Genomic DNA, 20,489 nt, shown 5'->3' with positions numbered 1-20,489 from the left:
GGAAGCCAGGGGATTGGGAAGCCTACAAAGACCAACAGAGGACAACTAAAAAAGAAATAAGGAGGGAGAAGATTAAATATGAGGGTAAACTAGCCAGTAATATAAAAGAAGATTGCAAGAGTATTTTTAGATATATAAAGGGTAAGAGAGAGGCAAAAGTGGACATTGGGCCGCTGGAAAATGACGCTGGAGAAGTAGTAGTGGGGAACAAAGAAATGGCGGAGGAATTGAATAGGTACTTTGCGTCAGTCTTCACGGTGGAAGACACGAGTAACATCCTCAAAGTTCAATAGAGTCGGGGGGGGAGAGGTGAGTATGGTGGCCATTACCAAGGAGAAGGTGCTAGGAAAACTGAAAGGTCTGAAAGTGGATAAATCACCTGGGCCAGATGGATTACACCCCAGAGTTCTGAAGGAGATAGCTGAAGAGATAGTAGAGGCGTTAGTGGTGATCTTTCAGGAATCACTGGAGTCAGGGAGGGTCCCAGAGGACTGGAAAATCGCTAATGTAACCCCCCTGTTTAAGAAGGGAGTGAGGCAAAAGACGAGAAATTACAGGCCGATTAGCCTGACCTCGGTCGTTGGTAAGATTTTAGAGTCCATTATTAAGGATGAGATTTCAGAATACTTGGAAGTGCATGATAAAATAGGGCAAAGTCAGCATGGTTTCATCAAGGGGAGGTCATGCCTGACAAATCTGTTAGAATTCTTTGAGGAGGTAATGAGTAGGTTAGACAAAGGAGAGCCAATGGATGTTATCTACTTGGACTTCCAGAAGGCCTTTGACAAGGTGCCGCACAGGAGGCTGCTCAGTAAGATAAGAGCCCATGGTGTTAGAGGCAAGGTACTAGCATGGATAGAAGATTGGCTGTCTGGCAGGAGGCAGAGAGTGGGGATAAGGGGGTCCTTCTCAGGATGGCGGCCGGTGACTAGTGGAGTTCCGCAGGGGTCAGTGTTGGGACCACAACTTTTCACTTTATACATTAATGATCTAGATGAAGGAACGGAGGGCATTCTGGCTAAGTTTGCAGATGATACAAAGATAGGTGGAGGGACAGGTAGTATTGAGGAGGCGGGGAGACTGCAGAAGGATTTGGACAGGTTAGGAGAATGGGCAAAGAAGTGGCAGATGGAATACAACGTGGGGAAGTGTGAGGTCATGCGATTTGGTAGGAAGAATAGAGGCATAGACTACTTTCTAAATGGGGAGAGAATTCAGAAATCTGGAGTGCAAAGGGACTTGGGAGTCCTAGTCCAGGATTCTCTTAAGGTTAACTTGCGGGTTGAGTTGCTAGTTAGGAAGGCAAATGCAATGTTGGCATTTATTTTGAGAGGACTAGAATATAAAAGCAGGGATGTGCTGCTGAGGCTTTATAAGGCTCTGGTCAGACCACATTTAGAATATTGTGAGCAATTTTGGGCCCCGTATCACAGGAAGGATGTGCTGGCCCTGGAGAGGGTCCAGAGAAGGTTCACGAGAACGATCCCAGGAATGAAAGGCTTAACATATGAGAAACGTTTGAGGACTCTGGGTCTATACTCGATGGAATTTAGAAGGATGAGGGGGGATCTGATTGAAACTTACAGAATACTGAAAGGCCTGGATAGAGTGGACGTGGGGAAGATGTTTCCATTGGTAGGAGAGACTAGGACCTGAGGGCACAGCCTCAGAGTAAAGGGAAGCCCTTTTAGAACAGAGATGAGGAGAAACTTCTTTAGCCAGAGAGTGGTGAATCTATGGAATTCATTGCCACAGAAGACTGTGGAGGCCAGGTCATTGAGTGTATTTAAGACCAAGATAGATATGTTCTTGATTGGTAAGGGGATCAAACGTTACGGGGAGAAGGCAGGACAATGGGGTTGAGAAACTTATCAGCCATGATTGAATGGCGGAGCAGACTCGATGGGCTGAATGGCCTAATTTCTGCTCCTATGTCTTACGGTCTTATGGTCTTATAGTCTGATGCACAGCACAGATGCAAAGAATCGTCTCCATGTAAATCTCTGCTCTCCTCGTCTAATTTAAAGTGCTGCTGCTGTTATGTGTAGCCAGCCTGCTCTGAAACTCAATGTTCCTCAAGTTGGCCACTGACATGGCAGTGATGTGTGCAAACTGATGATGTTTCTGTACCATGATGTCTTTGCTCCTTTGGAAAGATATACTGGTCTTGGAGGGTGTTTAACAATGATTCATCTGGATGATACCTGGGATGAAGGAACTTAGCAATGACATATAGTTGGGTAAACTTGAGTTACAAGCCCCAGAGATGAAGAGGCTACAGGAGGTTTGATTCATGTCTACATAATACAAAGGGAAGTGACAATATAGACAGGGGATGCAGGACAAACGGATTTGAAATTCTTCATACAAAGGCTCTGGGGATGTGGAATGCTATGTCCCACTATCCCAAAGATGCAGAATCAATTCAGATAAGTAAATAACTAGTTCTATTTTAAATAAGTGTGAATAGTATCAATGCGTTTAGGGGGTTGATGACATAATGCCAACCATTTGATATGTGGGAGCTCTCTGCCTCTCTACCACACTTTCCTCTCTTAAGATGTTCCTTAAAACCTACCTTTTTGATCAGTCCCTTCCTCTTTCTGCCTAGTTTCCAACATCTCTCTTTCCATCAGGTGGGGATAATTTTCTCCCCGTCGGGTGGGCTGATCGGGAGTGGGCGCGGACGGGCGTGGAGCCGATCGCTGTCTGCAATCGGCTGCGTGTTGCCATTTTACGTGGGCAGGCCAATTAAGGCCCGTCCAGCATGACGTGCACCTGGTAGTGCTCTCAGCGCGAAAGAGCACAGAAATCTCCCTGAGGCAGCTCTGTGCCTCAGGGAGATTAAGTTCACTTTTAAAGTTTAAAATAAAGAAAGTTAAAAATCATTTACACATGTCCCCTCATGTGACAGTGTTACATGAGCTGGGACATGTTTATGAGATGTTTAAAAAATATTTATCAATTTAATAAATCCTTCATGAAACCATATCCCGCCCATGGATGAGGTTTCATGAAAAATGCGAAGGCCGCCTGGGCTCTTCGCCTACCCGCCAACCTTAAGGTTGGATGGGCAGCCCTGTCAAATTGGTTAATTAGTTTATTAATGGCCTTAACAGGTCTTTGACAGTTCAGCGGGCACACAGCCGACTCCGGTGCGTGCCCACCGAACGAAAGATTGGGATGATGCCCGATGTCACCGCACATCCCTGCATACCGAACAGAAAATTCTCCCCGGTGTTGTTCTAATCCACTTAGCTCTATGATTTTCAAATTTTCTTCTCTTAAATTACCTATTCATTCTCCCTCTTTCCAGCTGTCTCATGTTGTTCAAACTGTGTTCTCATCCCACTTGAGTTTGCAGTGACTTTGGGATTGGGAATTTCAATCTCTCAGTTTGCCTTTTCTCTTGCAATTGACTTTATTTACTGTATCTTAGAATCATACAAGAGGTCATCCAGTCAATATTGTCTGTGCCAGCTCTTTGAGAGAGCTATCCAATTATTCCAGCTCCTGTACTGAAGCTTTTGGTCATTTGCCCTAATATCCTTATTTGTGGCTCAGTGTCATATTTTGTTTTATAATGTCCCTGTGGAGTGCCTTGGGACATTTTATTACACCAATGGTGCTGCTGTGTGGGAGACATATTATGGGCTCCATGGAAAAAGGCAGTCATTTGGGATTAAAAAATAGAAAGATATCATTGCTAACAAATAGGAGAATAGACTCCTGTTTCTATATTGCTATGTGCCCTATGATCAAAGAATGGAATAGCAACGCTACTTTAAGCTTAGGAGTGGTTTCTTTGGCCAAGAAAGTCTCTATTTTTGGAAATGCTGACAATCAAGCTTTTTTTCTAATATCCCCCAAAGGATAGATTACACTGCCTCATGTAAAATTACTTCCGTTTTTTTTTCTAAATTTTAAAGTATTCAACAAAAAAGTATTGCAAAAGGCATTATTGACAATAGTAAAATGTCCTAACAAAGTCACCCAAGCTGGGCAACTGGCTCCTGCACCCCATGACATTGCTAATCTCATCCTTTACTGTGGAAAAACATCAAATGGAAGCCTAATTGATTCTAACAGGCACACAGGGAAAACTGGCAGGAGGGTCAGCACTCGACTGTACTTGTGGACCTCTTGATTGCTGGCAACAGTGATACTCAGATAAATTTAAAAATTAAAAGAAAAATTGAAGGAAGTTTTAACCTCAAATAATAAAGGCATTCTTTATTTCCCTGAGAAATTGGAGACTTAAGGCCTGTTCTGTAGAACGTAGAAGACACCCAATTTACTGACAGACAATTGAAATTAAAGCACAATGGTGCCATTAGACAAGGAAATCCCATGTAGTACATTTGTTTCCATCACTGATTGGAACATTTCCCTCCAGTTATAGTCATTATGACACAGGATGACGACATTTGGCCCATCGAGTGCATGCTAGCTCACCGTAGAGCAATTTAGTCATTCCCATCCCCCCCGTTTATTCCCCCTCACCCCTCAAGTTTAATTTGCTGAAGTGCATATCTACTTTCCTTTTGAAAGTATAGTTGTTCTGTTTCCATGGTTAAAAATAACAAGGAGCCAATCAGGCTGTTACTCCAGTAGATCAATTCGTACAATTTGTCTTGTCCATTGTGAATTTGACCTTAGTCTTGTGATTGACAGAGATCATTCAGGTCACATGGAAGTTATGTGATCTAGATTATAATTTCACAGTTTTAAACTTCACATTGACACCACTAATTTCCTCATTCTTCTGTTCGTAAGTTACCTTTACCTTTGCAAACTGCTATTGCATCCTTCACCTCCCTCTTCTGTTTCCTCAGTTGCATCAGTTCATTTCGAAGCTGCTCCTTCTCCTTCTCCAGTTTTTCTTTCTCTTCAATGAATTTTTTTAGATCTGCCTCAGTTCGATTTTTCCCAAACTTAGTTTCAATTGATACTGGGGATAGATTTAAATAAAGAGCAAACCGTTAGTGCCAAGCTTGCTGCAGAATGTCAGGGAATTCATTAACACAAGTCCACACAGCAGTATAAGAATCATGCGGAAGTTTGACCTCAAGGTCAGAAAGCTCCACAGCATTACATGGTGCTCTTATAGTCAGACGTGATTGAAATCCCCAAAATCAAGATGGGACATCCTTTTGGGGCACCTTTTAATGGCTTCCCAGGGAAAAGTAACAGGTAAGTGTAATAGATAACTGTTTCCAATTAGTGTGAGAAGCCCCGTAAGAAATGCTTGAACATATTTTGCAATGAAACATATGACACACATACAAATTTTTATGTATTAGAGATAGACATGGGAAGTGGGCCACTTGCTTTATTGGTTATGGTTGCCCAGTAGGCATCAGGGCTGCTTGTCTGAAGCCCACATTAGGCCCATTGCAAATGCAAACATATGAACAAGGAGCAGAAGTAGCCCATTCAACCCCTCGAGCCCTCTCTGCCATTTTATAAGATCATGGTTGATCTGACTGTAGCCTCAACTCTACTTTACTGTCTACCCCTATACCCTTTGACTCCCTTGTTAATCAAAAATTTATTGAACTCATCCTTAAAAATAATCAATGACACAGCTTCCATTGCTCTCTGGGGAATCCATCTGGTTTAAATATTGCAATGAAGTGTGATGTTCGCAAGAATTCCACAGACTAATGACCCTCTGAGAGAAAATATTTCTCCTCATCACCATCTTAAATCTCCTATGTCATGCCCCTTTGCCAGTTTGGACAGCGAATGACCACAGTTTGCAATACATTCAGCAGTCAAGCCAGCAAAGCTTAAAAGGGAGCATTGGAGGCTGCCACCTGAAAGTTAAGTTTAAAGTCCTTTTACTTAAATTACTGTGGAGCTGTAAGCAGCAGTGTTCTTCCCAGCTGCGTATTAAAACCCGGGTTGCTGCTCACCCACTCTGGGTTCCTCTCCTTCCCTGGTCTCTTGAGGACCAATCTTGCTGTCCCCTGTGGCATGGGGAACTGCCTCTGGGGCAATGAATGGTGCCTGCAGCCTGCCAGTATTAACACAACAAGGCTGGCTGAGCAGTTTGCCACTGTGCTGCTGTTGGTTTCATTAGGCATATACAGTAAGCATTGCACTGAGATCCCGCATCATTTTGGGCCTGATCCAGTTTTTAGGCAACAACATATTAGCAGATAGCATAAGAGCAAAGGAAATAGGAGCAGGAACAGGCCATGTGACCCCTCGAGCCTTATTGTACCAAATCACAGCCGATCTTACACCTCAACTTTACTTTCCTAGCTGATCTGCAAATCCCTGGATTCCCTTCGAGTCCAAAAATCTCCCAATCTTACTTTTGAATATACTCAATAACTAAGCATCCTTAGCTCTCTAGGTAGAGAGCTCCAAAGATTCACAAATTCACAACCCTGAGTGAAGACATTTCTCCTCCTCTCATTCCTAAATAAATTCTATCCAAACCAGTTCCAATTGGGAGCTCTATGCATTGATGGCAATTTATACTGGTTTTCTACATTGCAGTTGTAATAGCAAACAGATTCAAACTGGAATCCTTTAAGGCATCTGTTTCATAGTAATCTGACACTGAGTGAGATTCAGAGTTCACCTGTTGCGCTCAGCTTCTGCTTTTCAACACACTCCATGACTGCCTTCATTTGTTGATTACTTGCTTGTGTGCCATTCTTATTTGGATCCACCCAAGGCATCACCACTTTCTGACCATTGGAAGGCTTACTGCCAGTCTTTGAAGACTTTTCTTCAAACTCTGCTTTCACTTGAGATATCTGAGTTTCAGAAAAATTTAAAAAGGTAGCGTAATATCAAATTTCTTTACCACACTTGGAAAATTCTACAAAATGCTTAATTTTCACAACACTAGATACTAACTAAAAGAAACAATATGCTTGTTTTCAGTAAGTCTATATAAAAGAGATTTCTGTTTAAACTTTCTCTGGTAATTCTGGGCAGAATATTGTGCTCGTCGGGCAGGCAAATGCGCTTGACCCGAACGAGCGTAAAATGACGTGTGATAACGTTAGACGAGTGTCCTGATGTCATTGCACAGTCGCGCGATATTCCAGTCGGCGGGCGCACACGGGAATCGGCAGCGTGCCTATTAAAGCCATTAAAGATCTAATTAAATGAATTTTTTTGCTGCCCGTCTAACCTTATGGTTGGCAGGCAGGCGAGAAGGCCAAGAAGCCTTTGGATATTTTGTGACACCTCGTCCACAGGTGGGATGAGGTTTCGATCAGTCATTAAAAATTTTTTTTTTAAATTTTCAAACTAATTTCTAACATGTCCCTACTCATGTGACAGAGTCACATGGGGGGACACGTCATTAACATTTTTAAAATCTTTCTTTTTTATTTTCAAAAATCTCCATCTCCCTGAGTCAGCTCTGTGACTCAGGGGGCTTTGTCCTGCGTGCACTTGCGCGCTCACCCTCCTCCCCTCTCCACACAGGCAGCGCCGAGCGCTGCAGCACATGTTTCATGCTGGGCGGCCCCCGATTGCGGGGGCGGTGGTCGCTTTCGTGGCTGCTCCCAGGTCCACCCGTTGCACCCACCTGACGAGGGCAAAATTCTGCCCTATGTACTCTTCACGCTGAGGGATATTGATGCTAGGAATAAAACAATTTTAAACAACAGATGGAGGAATGATTGATGCTGACATTTAGAATAGTGCAATTCATTCTGCTCTGTTAACATGACTCAATCCCACAATTACAACAATAGCCAAGCTGGTATTTCTGCTGTATCAAACTTTGTCATCTTGTGGTGTCTTTGACTAAAGCTGACAAATAATTGCCAATAAGAGGTCTTTCCACTTTGTGGGCTCAAACTTACTGGGAATCAGGTTGAAACTAAGTTGATTAGAGAACTTTACAGCCACCAGTCTAATATAATACCCGGAACTCGGAGTGAAATTGCACCATTCAGTTTCCTGGGTTGTGAAATTTAGAATTTTAGTCAATCTCCTTGAAGTTCCTCATGATGAACCAATTGTTTTTTTCTAACAAAACAAAGATGATATGCAAAGTGCTCACCAAGGAGGATATATTGGAGGGATTGCAACATAGATTAAGCAGAATGATACTGGGATTAAAAGAATTTTACTGTGAAGATAAATTACATAAATTAGGCTTGTACTTCTTTCAATATAGAAAATTTAAGGTGAATAGCAAAAGAGCCAGAGGCAACAACGAGTTATGATGATCTGGAAGGGTGATGGAAGTAGATTTCATAGTTATACTCAAAAGAGAATTGGATAAAGGTTTGAAGGGAAAAATAAATGATAGGTTTATAGGGAAAGAGCAGGGGAGTGAGATTAATTGGATAGCTGTACAAAAGAGCTAACACATGCACGATGGGTCAAATGGCCTCCTTTTGTCCGGTATCATTTTATGATTCAATCGTTAAGGATGATTTAATTGAGCTGTGTAAGATGATTAAAAGCCACCAGAAGGTTTGAGCCACATGTGCTCCTTGAGGCTGGCCTTCACTTCCACATTAGTAAGCATGGGCTCCATGCTCCTTGGCAGTGACAGGAGGCTCTCTGGCAGATCTGCTAATGCACCAAGCATCTGTTCTCCTGACAGCTGGCCCATCAAAGTCCTCATCTGATTCACCTTTAGCAGAACTCATCTTCAACCTCACCCTAAGTAACTACCTGTTATCGACAAATCATTTGGCCCTCAAGGCCCAGAGCTGCTATAGGACGTTCTGAAAGATCATTTACAGTCTCCCCGAGTCAGCAGCCTTCTACCAGTTATGATGCAGACACTGGGGTAGCACTGCGTATGAACAATAGTACAAAGGCAAATGCAAGATAGGCACTATTGGGATACACAGGGTGAATAATTCACTTTTTAATGTATTATTGGATGTATTATTGGATAAAGGAGTTGTGGAAAGGATTTTGTCGTTGCTTTTATTGCAGGATTTTGGCCAACAGGATGCCATGAAGGGACATCACAACTGGATGGATAGTTGGGGAATAGTGGAGCAGTGATGGCAAGACAGTAATATCCTATGGGAACTGGAGTCTTAGCAGGTGCTCATGGACATCCCATCCAGAGTAATCTCATCCCATCCTCCATGCCTCCTCCTCTTCCTCCATCTTCTGTAGTGGCCTCCGTATACCTGGTGGCAATGACTGTGTTCTCATAATACGAGGTTGTGGACGACAGGGCAGACTGCATTGAACTTGGAGACATGGTCCAGCAGAATTACGCAAAGTGGTGCAAGCAGTGGAACCGTTGCTGAAAACAATGATTGGCTGCTCCATGAAGCTTTTGCTGACAGCATGGATGTCATTTAATTCCTGTTGTCCTTCACATGATCGGGTAGCTGAGGGGGATCCTCAGCCATTTGCAGAGAGTGTATCCCTATTCTCTGAGAAGCTAGACTCTGGTTCTTGGTGATGGCCTGAAGATGGCTAGAAAGTTTTTGAACGATAAATTTGGTACCTGGGGAGAATGTAATAGATACTGCATAATAATGGGTTTACCTTAATACCAGACTCCAAAGGCCTTGCAATGATCCCAGAATCAGAATCACTAGCTGTGTCCTTGTCATTCATTTGTAAAAGATTTGTAGCCTCTCTTCCATTCTCAGAGTTTGATGCATTTGGTTGTGCATTAGAGCCTAGTTTGTTGTTACTGGAATGAAGGAATGATTTTACTGGAGTTAAGTCCAAATAAACCCTTGTTTGATCTTCCCCATAGCACTGTTCCTCATTAGCTTTATCATCCTGTGTAAAAACAGAACACATGGGCAAATTTAGTAAAAGGGGATAATTAACAATAGGTATTTCAGAGATAGCCTTTAGGCAATGATTAGCTGGTTCCTGTTTTCAGAGCCAGATTCAATTCTATTCCAATCCAATTTTCTAATGCACGCAGATATAAATCTGATATAGTCCCAAATCCTGATGATGGTGTGAATATACAGCCGTGAGCCTAGATTTCGCAATCAGATGCTGCTTGCCACTGACCTCAAAGAAAGATGCCCAGAAGGATCAAGTGATTTGCATGGTGTAGATTTCACCTTTCTCAACATTAATTTTATCCAACCTGTTACAGGGGGGTCTCTGGCATCCAGCAACAACGATGTTCTCAAGCAGGCTAAGCAGCCAATGACATTGAAGAATTCTCACAGACAGTAAACCAGAGAGTAAAATGCACTACCTATCCTTTACTTTTTAATGATTTTACAGAGATCAAAATAAAAATTAAGATATTCACATGGGATTAAGGCAGAAACTGAAATATAATAAACAAACTTTAAAAAAAGAATTATTTTAATAACAGTAAAACAGATCGTCATGAAGAAATTTGACTTTCTACAAATAAAATTAGCTTTTCAAGAGCCAGAGAGGTTATTCAGCTGTAATTATGACTCAGTATGACACTAAAAACCCAGTTACATCTCAGTCAAGAGAGAAGTAACTTTTTGGGAGATTTTTACAGCAAGATTAGAGTGTAAAAGGTAGAATTTTATATCAATTCAAGTGATTTCTAAAGATTTCCATCTGTGGGGACTTCAAGCACACCCTGTGGATGAACGGGGAATCTCTGACAGTAACTTCTGAATTTCTGCATTCAACCGAGCGGCCACCAGAAGTCACGGTCAGTTTAATCATTACAACTGCAAAATCTGGGCCATGATGTTCCTTTGGCTCTTAAGCCTCATATAACAGTAGATGTTGGATTTTGGATATCCACTTTATTGGGTCTGAAGAAATGAATTCCAGCTGAGGGCTGTCTGGTACAGTGAACTATGTTGAACCATCAGGCCATTTGCTATTTTCACATTAATAAACCTACTCACAAAACAGGTATGCTTACAAATAGATAAAGCAAATGGATATTATATATTTCTGATGTAAGTTATTGTAATATTTATCAAGATTACATATTGTTGAAATAAGGTCACACTATTCCATACAAACCTTATCTTAAACAATGTGGCCTGGATTTTATGTTCAACTGCGCAGTTTCTTTTGCGCAATTGCTCTGAAATCACTTGAACTGACGCAAAAGATCGATGTATTTCAAATCAAATTGCGTTCAGCACAACTCGAGCTTCCATGATATTTTTCACTGATTTTAAAAACACTGTGTTGGAAGTAGGCCCCGTCCACAAAGCTGGTCACATCCCCCAGGGCAAATTAATCATGATTTGGAGTCTCTGCTAATTACGCTCAATTCCAGTTCCTCAAGGAGGCTTCAAAAGTTAAACTGGATCTTTTGGGCACAAGGACACTAACAGGTACCTTTTTTGGAAGATTTTGTATGTGTTGTTTAAACTTACAAGGAACTCACGACCTGAAAAGACTTGCATTTAGATAGCATTTTTCATGACCACAGGATGTCTCAATGCACTTTACAGCCAAGAAGTACTTTTGAAATGCAGTCACCGTTGTAATGTAGGAAATGCAGCAGCCAAATTGCACATGGAAAACTCCCACAAACAGCAATCTGATAATGACCAGATAATCTGTTTTCTGTGATGTTAATTGAGGGATTATATATTGTCCAGGACACCAGGGATAAGTCCCCTGCTTTTTTTCCTTAATACCATGGGATCTATTACAACCACCCAAGTAGGCAGATGGTTTAACAATCTGCTCCAGGGGGCAGCACCTTAGTGTCAGACACTGTCAGCCTTGATTTTTCTGCTCAAAGCCCTAGAATAGGACTTGAAACTGGAATCTTGTGACTCAGAGGTAAGAGTATGACCAACTGAGCCACAGCTGATACTTCTAGAAAATAATTTTGTCTATTTTTTTAAAGTCATTTTCAGTCATTTAAAATCAGGTTACTCACACGTGGTGGATTGACACTGTGAATTGAAACATATTTTTTTGTGATAAACTCATTTTCATCTATTCCAAGTTACCACTCTTAAATATATCTAGGATTTTTTTAAAAAACATGTCTTAAAACACTGCCTAATTGTGCTGGTTTATGGTGGATTTTGCTTTGGGCAGTTTGGGGAAAAAAACACTTATCAAAATGAAGGGATTTTTGGTGCAATTTGCACTAGAATCCCTGATTCTGCCTAAAGCAGAGACTCTATCCCTGAATGTTTACCAGAAATTATATATTGGTTAAACTCTTATGCTCTTTCCTTTGTTGTTGTTAAGACATAAATCAAGATGAATGTTTCTGTACTATCAAAGCATTTCAATTAAAAATGTGATCTTTTGCATTCTTTACATATCAGATCACAGTTTCCTACCACAGATTCAGGTATATCCACATCATCATACAGGTCATCTGATTGGTTCTGTACCACTGGCAAATCATCGATGTATGTGTTTGGCTCTGAGTATCTTCGCTGCAGTAAACTAGAGGGTAAGAAAATGCCAGTGAAACAGATGGCCTGTGCTATAAAACAAACAGTCAGTATAATAAACCATAGTGTGCTTCTTACACATCTTTTCCATCTTTATATATGTATATAATGGGGGCTGGTTATCTCAGTTGGCTAGATGATTAGCATGTGGTTCAGAACAACACCAACAGCACGGGTTCAATATCCCAGCCTCCTCACCCTGAGAGTAAAAGGCAATGGCAAACCACCACTGACAAACACTGCCAAGAAAAAAGGCTCAGGATGAAGCATTAGCAGACGACAAACAAAGGACCTGCCTTCAGGCAGAGCACATGTGACATGATATGTATGTGTATATATGCAAAAAATGTCCAACTTACTTTGAAGCCTGAATGGCTCAGCGGTTTACAACACCATCCCTTAAGTCTTAGGAATGAGTTTCAAATTAAACAATTGACCAAAGAAAAATGTACTTGTTAAAGCTTTGTGTTTATCCCCTTAAAGAGGCATAATTCCCAATTAGACTGACCAGCTACTCAACACCACGAAAGATTCTAACTTTATCAGTAATGTTGCTTTTCAAGCACAAGATTTTTCTTGAAAATCCCATCATTTCAGATAACATTAAGTAAAAGATTATGCCTAGCTCGCTTCCTTCATGGAACAATAATATTCACTTAAGCCAGTGCAAATAACTGGATATTAGCTCTACATGAGATGCTACTTCATCCAATAGACCAGCCAAGTATTGCAAAAAATGTGTTTTGAAACAGAAATGTGACTTACTATAAAGAATGTTTGGCTGCATGCACTATACAAGACACTCGGTCAGCATCTACATAGTCATAAGTGAACTCTTCAGGGTCTGTCTTAGATCCTGATTCTGCCAGCAGAAGACCAAGCCAGTAACCCATCTCTTCTGAAGACTTAGCCTGCAAAAGAGAAATAGAATACTTTCATCATCTCTAATTTTCTCCTAATTTTTTTTGCTATTTTTGCTAATCTCTCTTCTTTTTGACCATTCAGCTCTTGGACTTTTTGGCAGGACTAGATAAATTGGCTTTAGACTGAACTGGTGCACCCTGGGATACTCAGGCTTCACCAAATTGCTGGTACAAGATTTAAAAGTGCTTGCAGTAAAAATGATCATTAGATTAGGTGTAGTAAGGAATGTGACCTTTTGGTAAGGCTAGGATAAGTGGATGACTGATCGATGGGTTAAACTGTGATAAACTGTTGCCTGACCTATCAGATAAGAACAGTGTGAGTCAATGATGAATTACCATAAGAATGGTATAAATACATGAAGGAAACCTGTAACTTTGAGCAGCCTCTTAGAGCAATCTGAGGATGCTATTCCTCTATGCATACTTGTATTGAATAAACTGCTGCTTGATGCACCCTACAGCTGACTCTGTGTCGAGTGTCTTTAGATAGTCCATAACAAAACATAATGTGGGTTGAGCCTAAATATTCCTCCTGAAATTGTGCTGACCCACATAGCATATACAAGAAAGGTTTTGAGACAGATCTGGTTTTATTTGATAACATGAACATTTATGGGTGTAACATATCAAAAGCCTTGTGCTTGCAAACTTCCTATCAACGTTTTCTACTATAAATTCCTATGTCTTTTTATCCCTGATACAAAACTTATTAGTATCTTTAGAAGACCATCTTTGATTTGCAATAGGTTCAGAACACGTGTGTAGAAACAAGACAGGAAGCAAAAAAAGTGAAAACATCAGCAACTATAACATTTATATTTATATAGTTACCTTCATTGTAGATAACGTACCAAGGAATTTCACAGAGTCAAAATAAAGGATAAATACATGGATCCAGTTGGAAGATTAAGGGAGCTGGTTAAAATGATGAGTGACACATTGGTTGTTACAGTGCTGCGTCTAATGTATGTCAATTCCCTGGAGGCAGTAAGGGTCATGGGCCTCTACTTGTGCAGCCCGTGTGGCTTTCCTCAGTGTCCCTGGCACTGCCTGCCCCTGCAGAATTGACATAGTCTGCATCTAATATGTTTTCAGTACTAATTTAGAGGGAGGAGGAGAAATTAATAGGCAAAAGTATTTAAACTTAAGATAAGTTTTAGTATTGAACACTTGCATTATGTGAGAGAGTGCAACCTTCATGGTGAATATCCAATTGATCTTTGACAGTGTATTAGAAGGAACAGGGTTGGTTGGTGTTTTTACCTAGTGTATATCTGGTATTTTAATGGGACGGTTGTATTATGGTCATGCTCACTGTACCTGGTCAGAAGCTGACAAGTCCAAATGACAGCAGATCTTAGCCATGATTGATAGCATAGGTAAAACAACTCTATAACCACATTTGTAGTTTTAGTTAAAAATGTCAACTTGACTTCCACACAGCTATAAACTCAAAATTTGAATTCATTAGACCTTCACATATAGCACTCACTGTGAACTAGGCAAAGGGAGACAGTATCAATGACTGTGTAGAGTTAAAGTTACCTCTAGAGAAGCTACCTCCTCACCATCCTGCAGAATGCGGAAGGAATATAAATGTTCTGGAGTAGAGTCAGGAATAACCTCACAGCCTTCTAGGCTCAGAGGATTTTGAACAGCTTTGTTTTTACTCTTGTCCTGGTAGAAGAGAATAAGTCCATTTTTCACCTGGCACCAACGTGTACGCCATTGGCTATTCATAAACACATTCAAATATCCTGTCAAAAGAAGAATGCAAGTCTGCACAAGTTGTTCACATCACACACACACAAACATAACCAAAGACAACACCACTCTAGAAACACTATTTTGCACAGTTGACATTGAGGCTGCCTGTTTGTTTTTGACAGTGTCACCTAGCATCTGCACACTTATCATTTTCTGCTGGGCAACCTCTTCAATGACTACAGCATTCTGCTCTTGTGGGCACATCATGCTGATCGCTTGGCATTACTACCCACTCTTTGATTGCAAGTGTGGGAAATTATACAATGAGGGAAAACAGGAAGCATCAATCCTTAATGCCATATAGGGCAATACTTTTTTTCCCCTTTTTCCTTTTATTGTCTTTTAGCGGATCGGGATTTTAGCCACCTGGGCTGCTCATAGTCATGGGCCTTGTCTAATAATTTGTGAAGAAATACCTGTAAGCATCTATGTAGGCAGAATTTTCCCCTTCTCTTTTCTACCAGCAGCATTCCTCATTTCAAGCAGATTTTTTTTTCTCTTATAGAGTAGTGGAAATGTAGAATAGACTCCAAAAGTAAGCGATTAATGCTGGGCAAAAGCATTGGATTGAATATCTGGTTAGGAATGGGATTGAAGGTTCTACAGAGAAATGCAGAGGAGGTCATGCCTAACAAATTTGAATGAATTTTTTGAGGAGGTGACCAGGTGTGCAGATGAGGGTAGTGCAGTTGATGTAGTTTATACGGATTTCAGCAAAGCCTTTGACAAGGTCCCACATGGGAGACTTATAAAGAAGGCAAATGCACATCGGATACAAGGTAATTTGATAAGGTGGATTCAAAATTGGCTTAGTTGTAGGAGACGGAGGGTGATGGCAGAAGGATGCTTTAGTGTCTGGAAGCCAGTGTCCAGTGGCGTACCACAGGGATCTGTATTGGGTCCTCTATTATTCGTCATTTATATAAACGACGTAGATGACTATGTGGGGGGTAGGATTAGTAAGTTTGCGGATGACACAAAGATTGGCCGGGTGGTTAACAGTGAGGTTGAGTGTCTTGGGCTACAGGAAGATATAGACGGGATGGTCAAATGGGCAGATAAGTGGCAGATGGAATTTAACCCTGAAAAGTGTGAGGTGATACAATTTGGAAGGAGTAATTTGACAAGGAAGTATTCAATGAACGGCATGACACTAGGAAGTTCTGAGGAACAAAGGGACCTTGGCGTGTGTGTCCATAGATCTCTGAAGGCGGAGGGGCATGTTAGTGGGGTGGTGAAAAAGGCATATGGGACACTTGCCTTTATCAATCGAGGCATAGATTACAAAAGTAGGGAGGTCATGTTGGAGTTGTATAGAACCTTGGTGAGGCCACAGCTGGAGTACTGTGTGCAGTTCTGGTCGCCACATTATAGGAAGGATGTGAATACACTGGAGTGGGTGCAGAGGAGATTCACCAGGATGTTGCCTGGGATGAAACATTTAAATTATGAAGAGAGGTTGGATAGACTTGGGTTGTTTTTGTTGGAGCAGAGAAGACTGAAGGGTGACTTGATCGAGATGTACAAGATTATGAGGGGCATGGACAGGGTGGTTAGGGAGCAGCTGTTCCCCTTAGTTGAAGGGTCAGTCACGAGGGGACACAAGTTCAAGGTGAGGGGCAGGATGTTTAAGGGGGATGTGAGGAAAAACTTATTTACCCAGAGGGTGGTGACGGTCTGGATTGCACTGCTTGGGAGGGTGGTGGAGGCAGGTTGCCTCACATCCTTTAAAAAGTACTTGGATGAGCACTTGGCACGTCATAACATTCAAGGCTATGGGCCAAGTGCTGGTAAATGGGATTAGGTAGATAGGTCAGGTGTTTCTCATGTGTCGTTGCAGACTCGATGGGCCGAAGGGCCTCTTCTGCACTTTGTGATTCTGTGAAGTTCATCAACCACTTAATGGATTATACCGGCTTTGAGGTTACTTCTGTCTGTGTTTATCCCTATGACCTTCAATTCGTTTCTTAGCCAGACAAGTCTTCCATGCTGGGACCATAAAAACATCACTTGTGAACGCAACCCACTGGGATTAAATAACGGAGAGTACAAAGTTACATATTCTTGAATGTTGTTGGTTTAAACCTGTTACAGTCCATGATGGTGTAGAAAGCACATGGTGCATGGAAAGAGTTAAATCTTTTTCTTGTTCTGTGTTTTCTTATATTCTTACTCCTATACAGAGGTCCAGGCTGACAATTTAGCCCATCCACAAGAACAACGTAAAACATTGATTTGGGAGGCAATTTTGGGACTGTCATCTTCAGTCTATTCAGTCCCTAAAATTGTTATGAACAGAAACATTACCGATGTAAAATAAAATATAAAATGCTGGAAATGTGCAGGTCAGTCTGCATCTGAAAAGAGAAAGTGGGCTGACATTTCAGATTTTGATGAAGGGTTTGGTCAGAAGCATTAATCCATCTTTCTACTTCAGATGTTAATTCCACATTTCCTGTTTTTGCCTCAACCGTAGCTTGAGGCAGTAGTCCAGCTCACAGTACAGTCTATAAACTTAAACTTAATGCCCAGGTACAAAAACCATGAAAAATCTGCTATCTGCTTGACAATGATGCATTGTATATTCAATCTATAACAACAGTGAGCCCATTTACAATCAGTAATACACTGGCAGCTTGAAGCTGTGCCTGAGTTTCTTCTTATATTTAATTAATGTAAAGTGCCACATGGTGGCAGTAACTCTACATTCTACAGAACACCTACTTAACACTGGGAAAACCCACAGTGAACTTACCTGATGCTTCAACATTCTTCTTATTGTTAATAGGAATCTCCACAGATATAGGTTTCTTTTTCCCAAGATTCATAAAACTACTCAGCTTCAGGCCTGCAGTTTTAAGGTCCCCAATGCTGGATTTCTTTTTCACTGGGCAGAAAAGAAAATACCAAGGCTAATTTAATCATGCACATGCCCCAAGATCCTGTTATCATTTCCCTTTCAACTGTATCCCTGTATTTCCCAAACTGTCGCACATATTTGGCTTTTTGAACCAGATGAATAGATGTTAATGAATGTTCCATTAATGACTGTCACCCAAATGTCCAGAAAAACAAGCATGACCAACAAAGCTGGGAATCTGAAATAAGAACAGGAAATTCTGGAAACTACCAGCAGCAATGAATTTTATTATGTGCCCCAATATCAAGATAATATGGATCTGCGCCACTAGTAGAAATAAAAGAAAACTATATATAATATATACTTTTAGAAAGTTACCATAGAATACAATACCATGGAAGAAGAAAGAATACCATCTCCAGCCATTGTCACAGCAAACATGCTCATCCACAAATGACCAGATTTACTGAATTCAATTTTAAATTTACCATGTTGGCATTTGATCTCATGACCTCTAGGTTTTAGTTCTGTACCATAACCATCACACTACCATAAATGAGATAGGCATTTGTTAGTTTTTATTTTGTTGCTTATATTTTAGTAACTTGACAGAAGAAAAGTTGAATTGGTATTGATGGTTCAAGACAAGAAAAAGACCTTCTGTTTCAATTTGACAAGAACAAAATAGAAAAGGCTTGCCTTTTCAATTGATAGAAAATGTGGAAAAGGCAGCTTTTTTTCAGCGTAAGTGTTTCTTTACATAAAACTGCAATGAATAGAGCGGAAAATAGATCAGTCATTTCTTCAACAAACATAATCAGGCAGAGATAAAGTGTCTCTGTGAATTTGGAGAGAGGTTGGCTGTTGTGAACCGGAGGAAGGTCAGAGAGACACAGGGCTGGACTTTCACTGTTGAGGTGAGTAGCTTGATTTGGGTTATTTTCCAATTTGTCAGATCTCCCTCGGTAGAAAGGCCCCTGAATGTCATGATCTTTACTTCAGGAAGGGCACGGTTGCAGGATGGAGTTGGGCCCACCGATCCTGGAAACAGAGTGAAGGCAGCCAACTGCAGAGGCGATCTGGTTAGAAGGCATGCCCCGTTTTTTTGTCTTAGTTATATCAAAGGCCTTCTAGCCCTTACCACTCACCCCACCCACTCCCCATACCACCTCATTCCCCCTACTTACCCCCACCCCCATTATGAACCCCATGCCAACTTATGGCCCTTCCATGCCCATTCACCCAGTATCAATCAGACCATTAAAGTATCAATAACAGAGGCTTCAAACACTTCTTAATTTTGTGTAAATAAACATCAAAGCATTGACAAAAGAGATCACAGAAAGAACCACTTATTATAACCACTTAAGATGGCAATCCAGCAAAGTCAACGGTTCTCTCCAGGTATCAAAACAGAACACCCTGCTGAGATAATCCTTTTGTGAGTCTGGGCTTTCAGCCTAGCCTTATTATGTATGCTTGGTGTTCTACTGAAAGAGTTCTTACACCTGTCCTCATAATGCATGCTTGGCTGTCTGACTGACACTTTTATAGGGTTGTAGGAACAGCAGTTTTTTTTCAGAAGAAAATTTGTGAACTATCGTTTCTTTCTGAGCAGTTACACACATGCCATTGTTACTATATGACTAATTGGTTCTGTACATTGTGCATACTGGGCGAACGGGCATGCAAGAGGCATGAGTTGGCATCAGTTGACAGGGATGGTATGAGGGCCATGTGGGTGGGTGGGGACACGAATTGGCACTAAGTTGGAATGGAGGGGGCAAGGGGAGCATGGAAGGGAGATTGGAAAGCATGGGTAAGATCTTTTGAATTTACCTTTCTAAAGGTACCCAAATGACTGAGGTTCACGATTCTTCCGAGAGGCTGTAAAGCACGAGCTATCCAAATGTTGGCCGGACTCCACAAAAATTGCAGAGACTAGGAAGTGTATACCCCATAATGGAGTTGGCTGTTTACCCACACCCTTATCCCAAGCAAGCAAAAATTGAGGGCGGGGGGGGTGGTTAGGGAAAGGGGGTAGAAATCCCAGATTTGGGTTCCACTCAACATTTTTAAGTGGCTCCAGAGTTGTTCCAACTCCATGAAAATCCAGGCCATTGTTTCCCCGGGCCAGGGAATCTAGACCAAGGGGACACAGTTTGTTTCAGGATAAGAGGCTGATCATTTGATCATTTAGGACTGAGATCAGGAGAAATTCCTTCACTCAAAGGGTTGTGAATCTTTGGAATTCTCTACCCCAGAGATTTGTGGATGTGCCATCACAGAATATATTTAAGGCTGAGATAGGCAGATTTTTGGTCTCTCAAAGAATCAAGGGAGTGGGCAGGAAAGTGGAGTTGAAGCCCAAGATCAGCCATGAATGGCAGAACAGGCTCGATGGGCTGTATGGTCTTCCCCAGCTCCTAATTCTTATGCTCTTACTTTCAGCTCTTATGTCTACTTCTCGGCAAAGCCGAGGAGTCTTAATAAAACTAAAATCTGCTTCAGTGAGCAGTTTATTGGTGAGTAAGCACCACTTAATACCACTGTCGATGACTCATTCCATCACTTTGCTGATGA

At 41.3% G+C, this 20,489-nt stretch overlaps 1 protein-coding gene across 5 annotated transcripts in view; it reads right to left on the bottom strand.

The window, feature by feature from the left end:
• The window catches only part of afap1l2 (actin filament associated protein 1-like 2), a 257,647-nt gene that overhangs the window by 6,100 nt on the left and 231,058 nt on the right, over positions 1–20,489 (bottom strand). For all 5 annotated transcript variants that reach the window (XM_078564680.1, XM_078564682.1, XM_078564684.1 and 2 more), the window contains 7 exons: positions 17,802–17,933; positions 14,825–15,036; positions 13,119–13,264; positions 12,237–12,345; positions 9,502–9,744; positions 6,596–6,773; positions 4,787–4,951 (listed from right to left, as the gene is read on the bottom strand). In XM_078564680.1, coding sequence (XP_078420806.1) covers positions 4,787–4,951; positions 6,596–6,773; positions 9,502–9,744; positions 12,237–12,345; positions 13,119–13,264; positions 14,825–15,036; positions 17,802–17,933 — 1,185 coding nt within the window. The remainder of the gene's footprint in view (positions 1–4,786; positions 4,952–6,595; positions 6,774–9,501; positions 9,745–12,236; positions 12,346–13,118; positions 13,265–14,824; positions 15,037–17,801; positions 17,934–20,489) is intronic.

The sequence above is a fragment of the Cetorhinus maximus genome, chromosome 20 (genome assembly GCF_964194155.1).
Source record: "Cetorhinus maximus chromosome 20, sCetMax3.hap1.1, whole genome shotgun sequence".
NCBI lineage: Eukaryota > Metazoa > Chordata > Chondrichthyes > Lamniformes > Cetorhinidae > Cetorhinus > Cetorhinus maximus.
The sequence above is the reverse complement of the archived record's forward strand: the minus strand, read 5'-3'. Positions and strand labels throughout refer to the sequence as shown.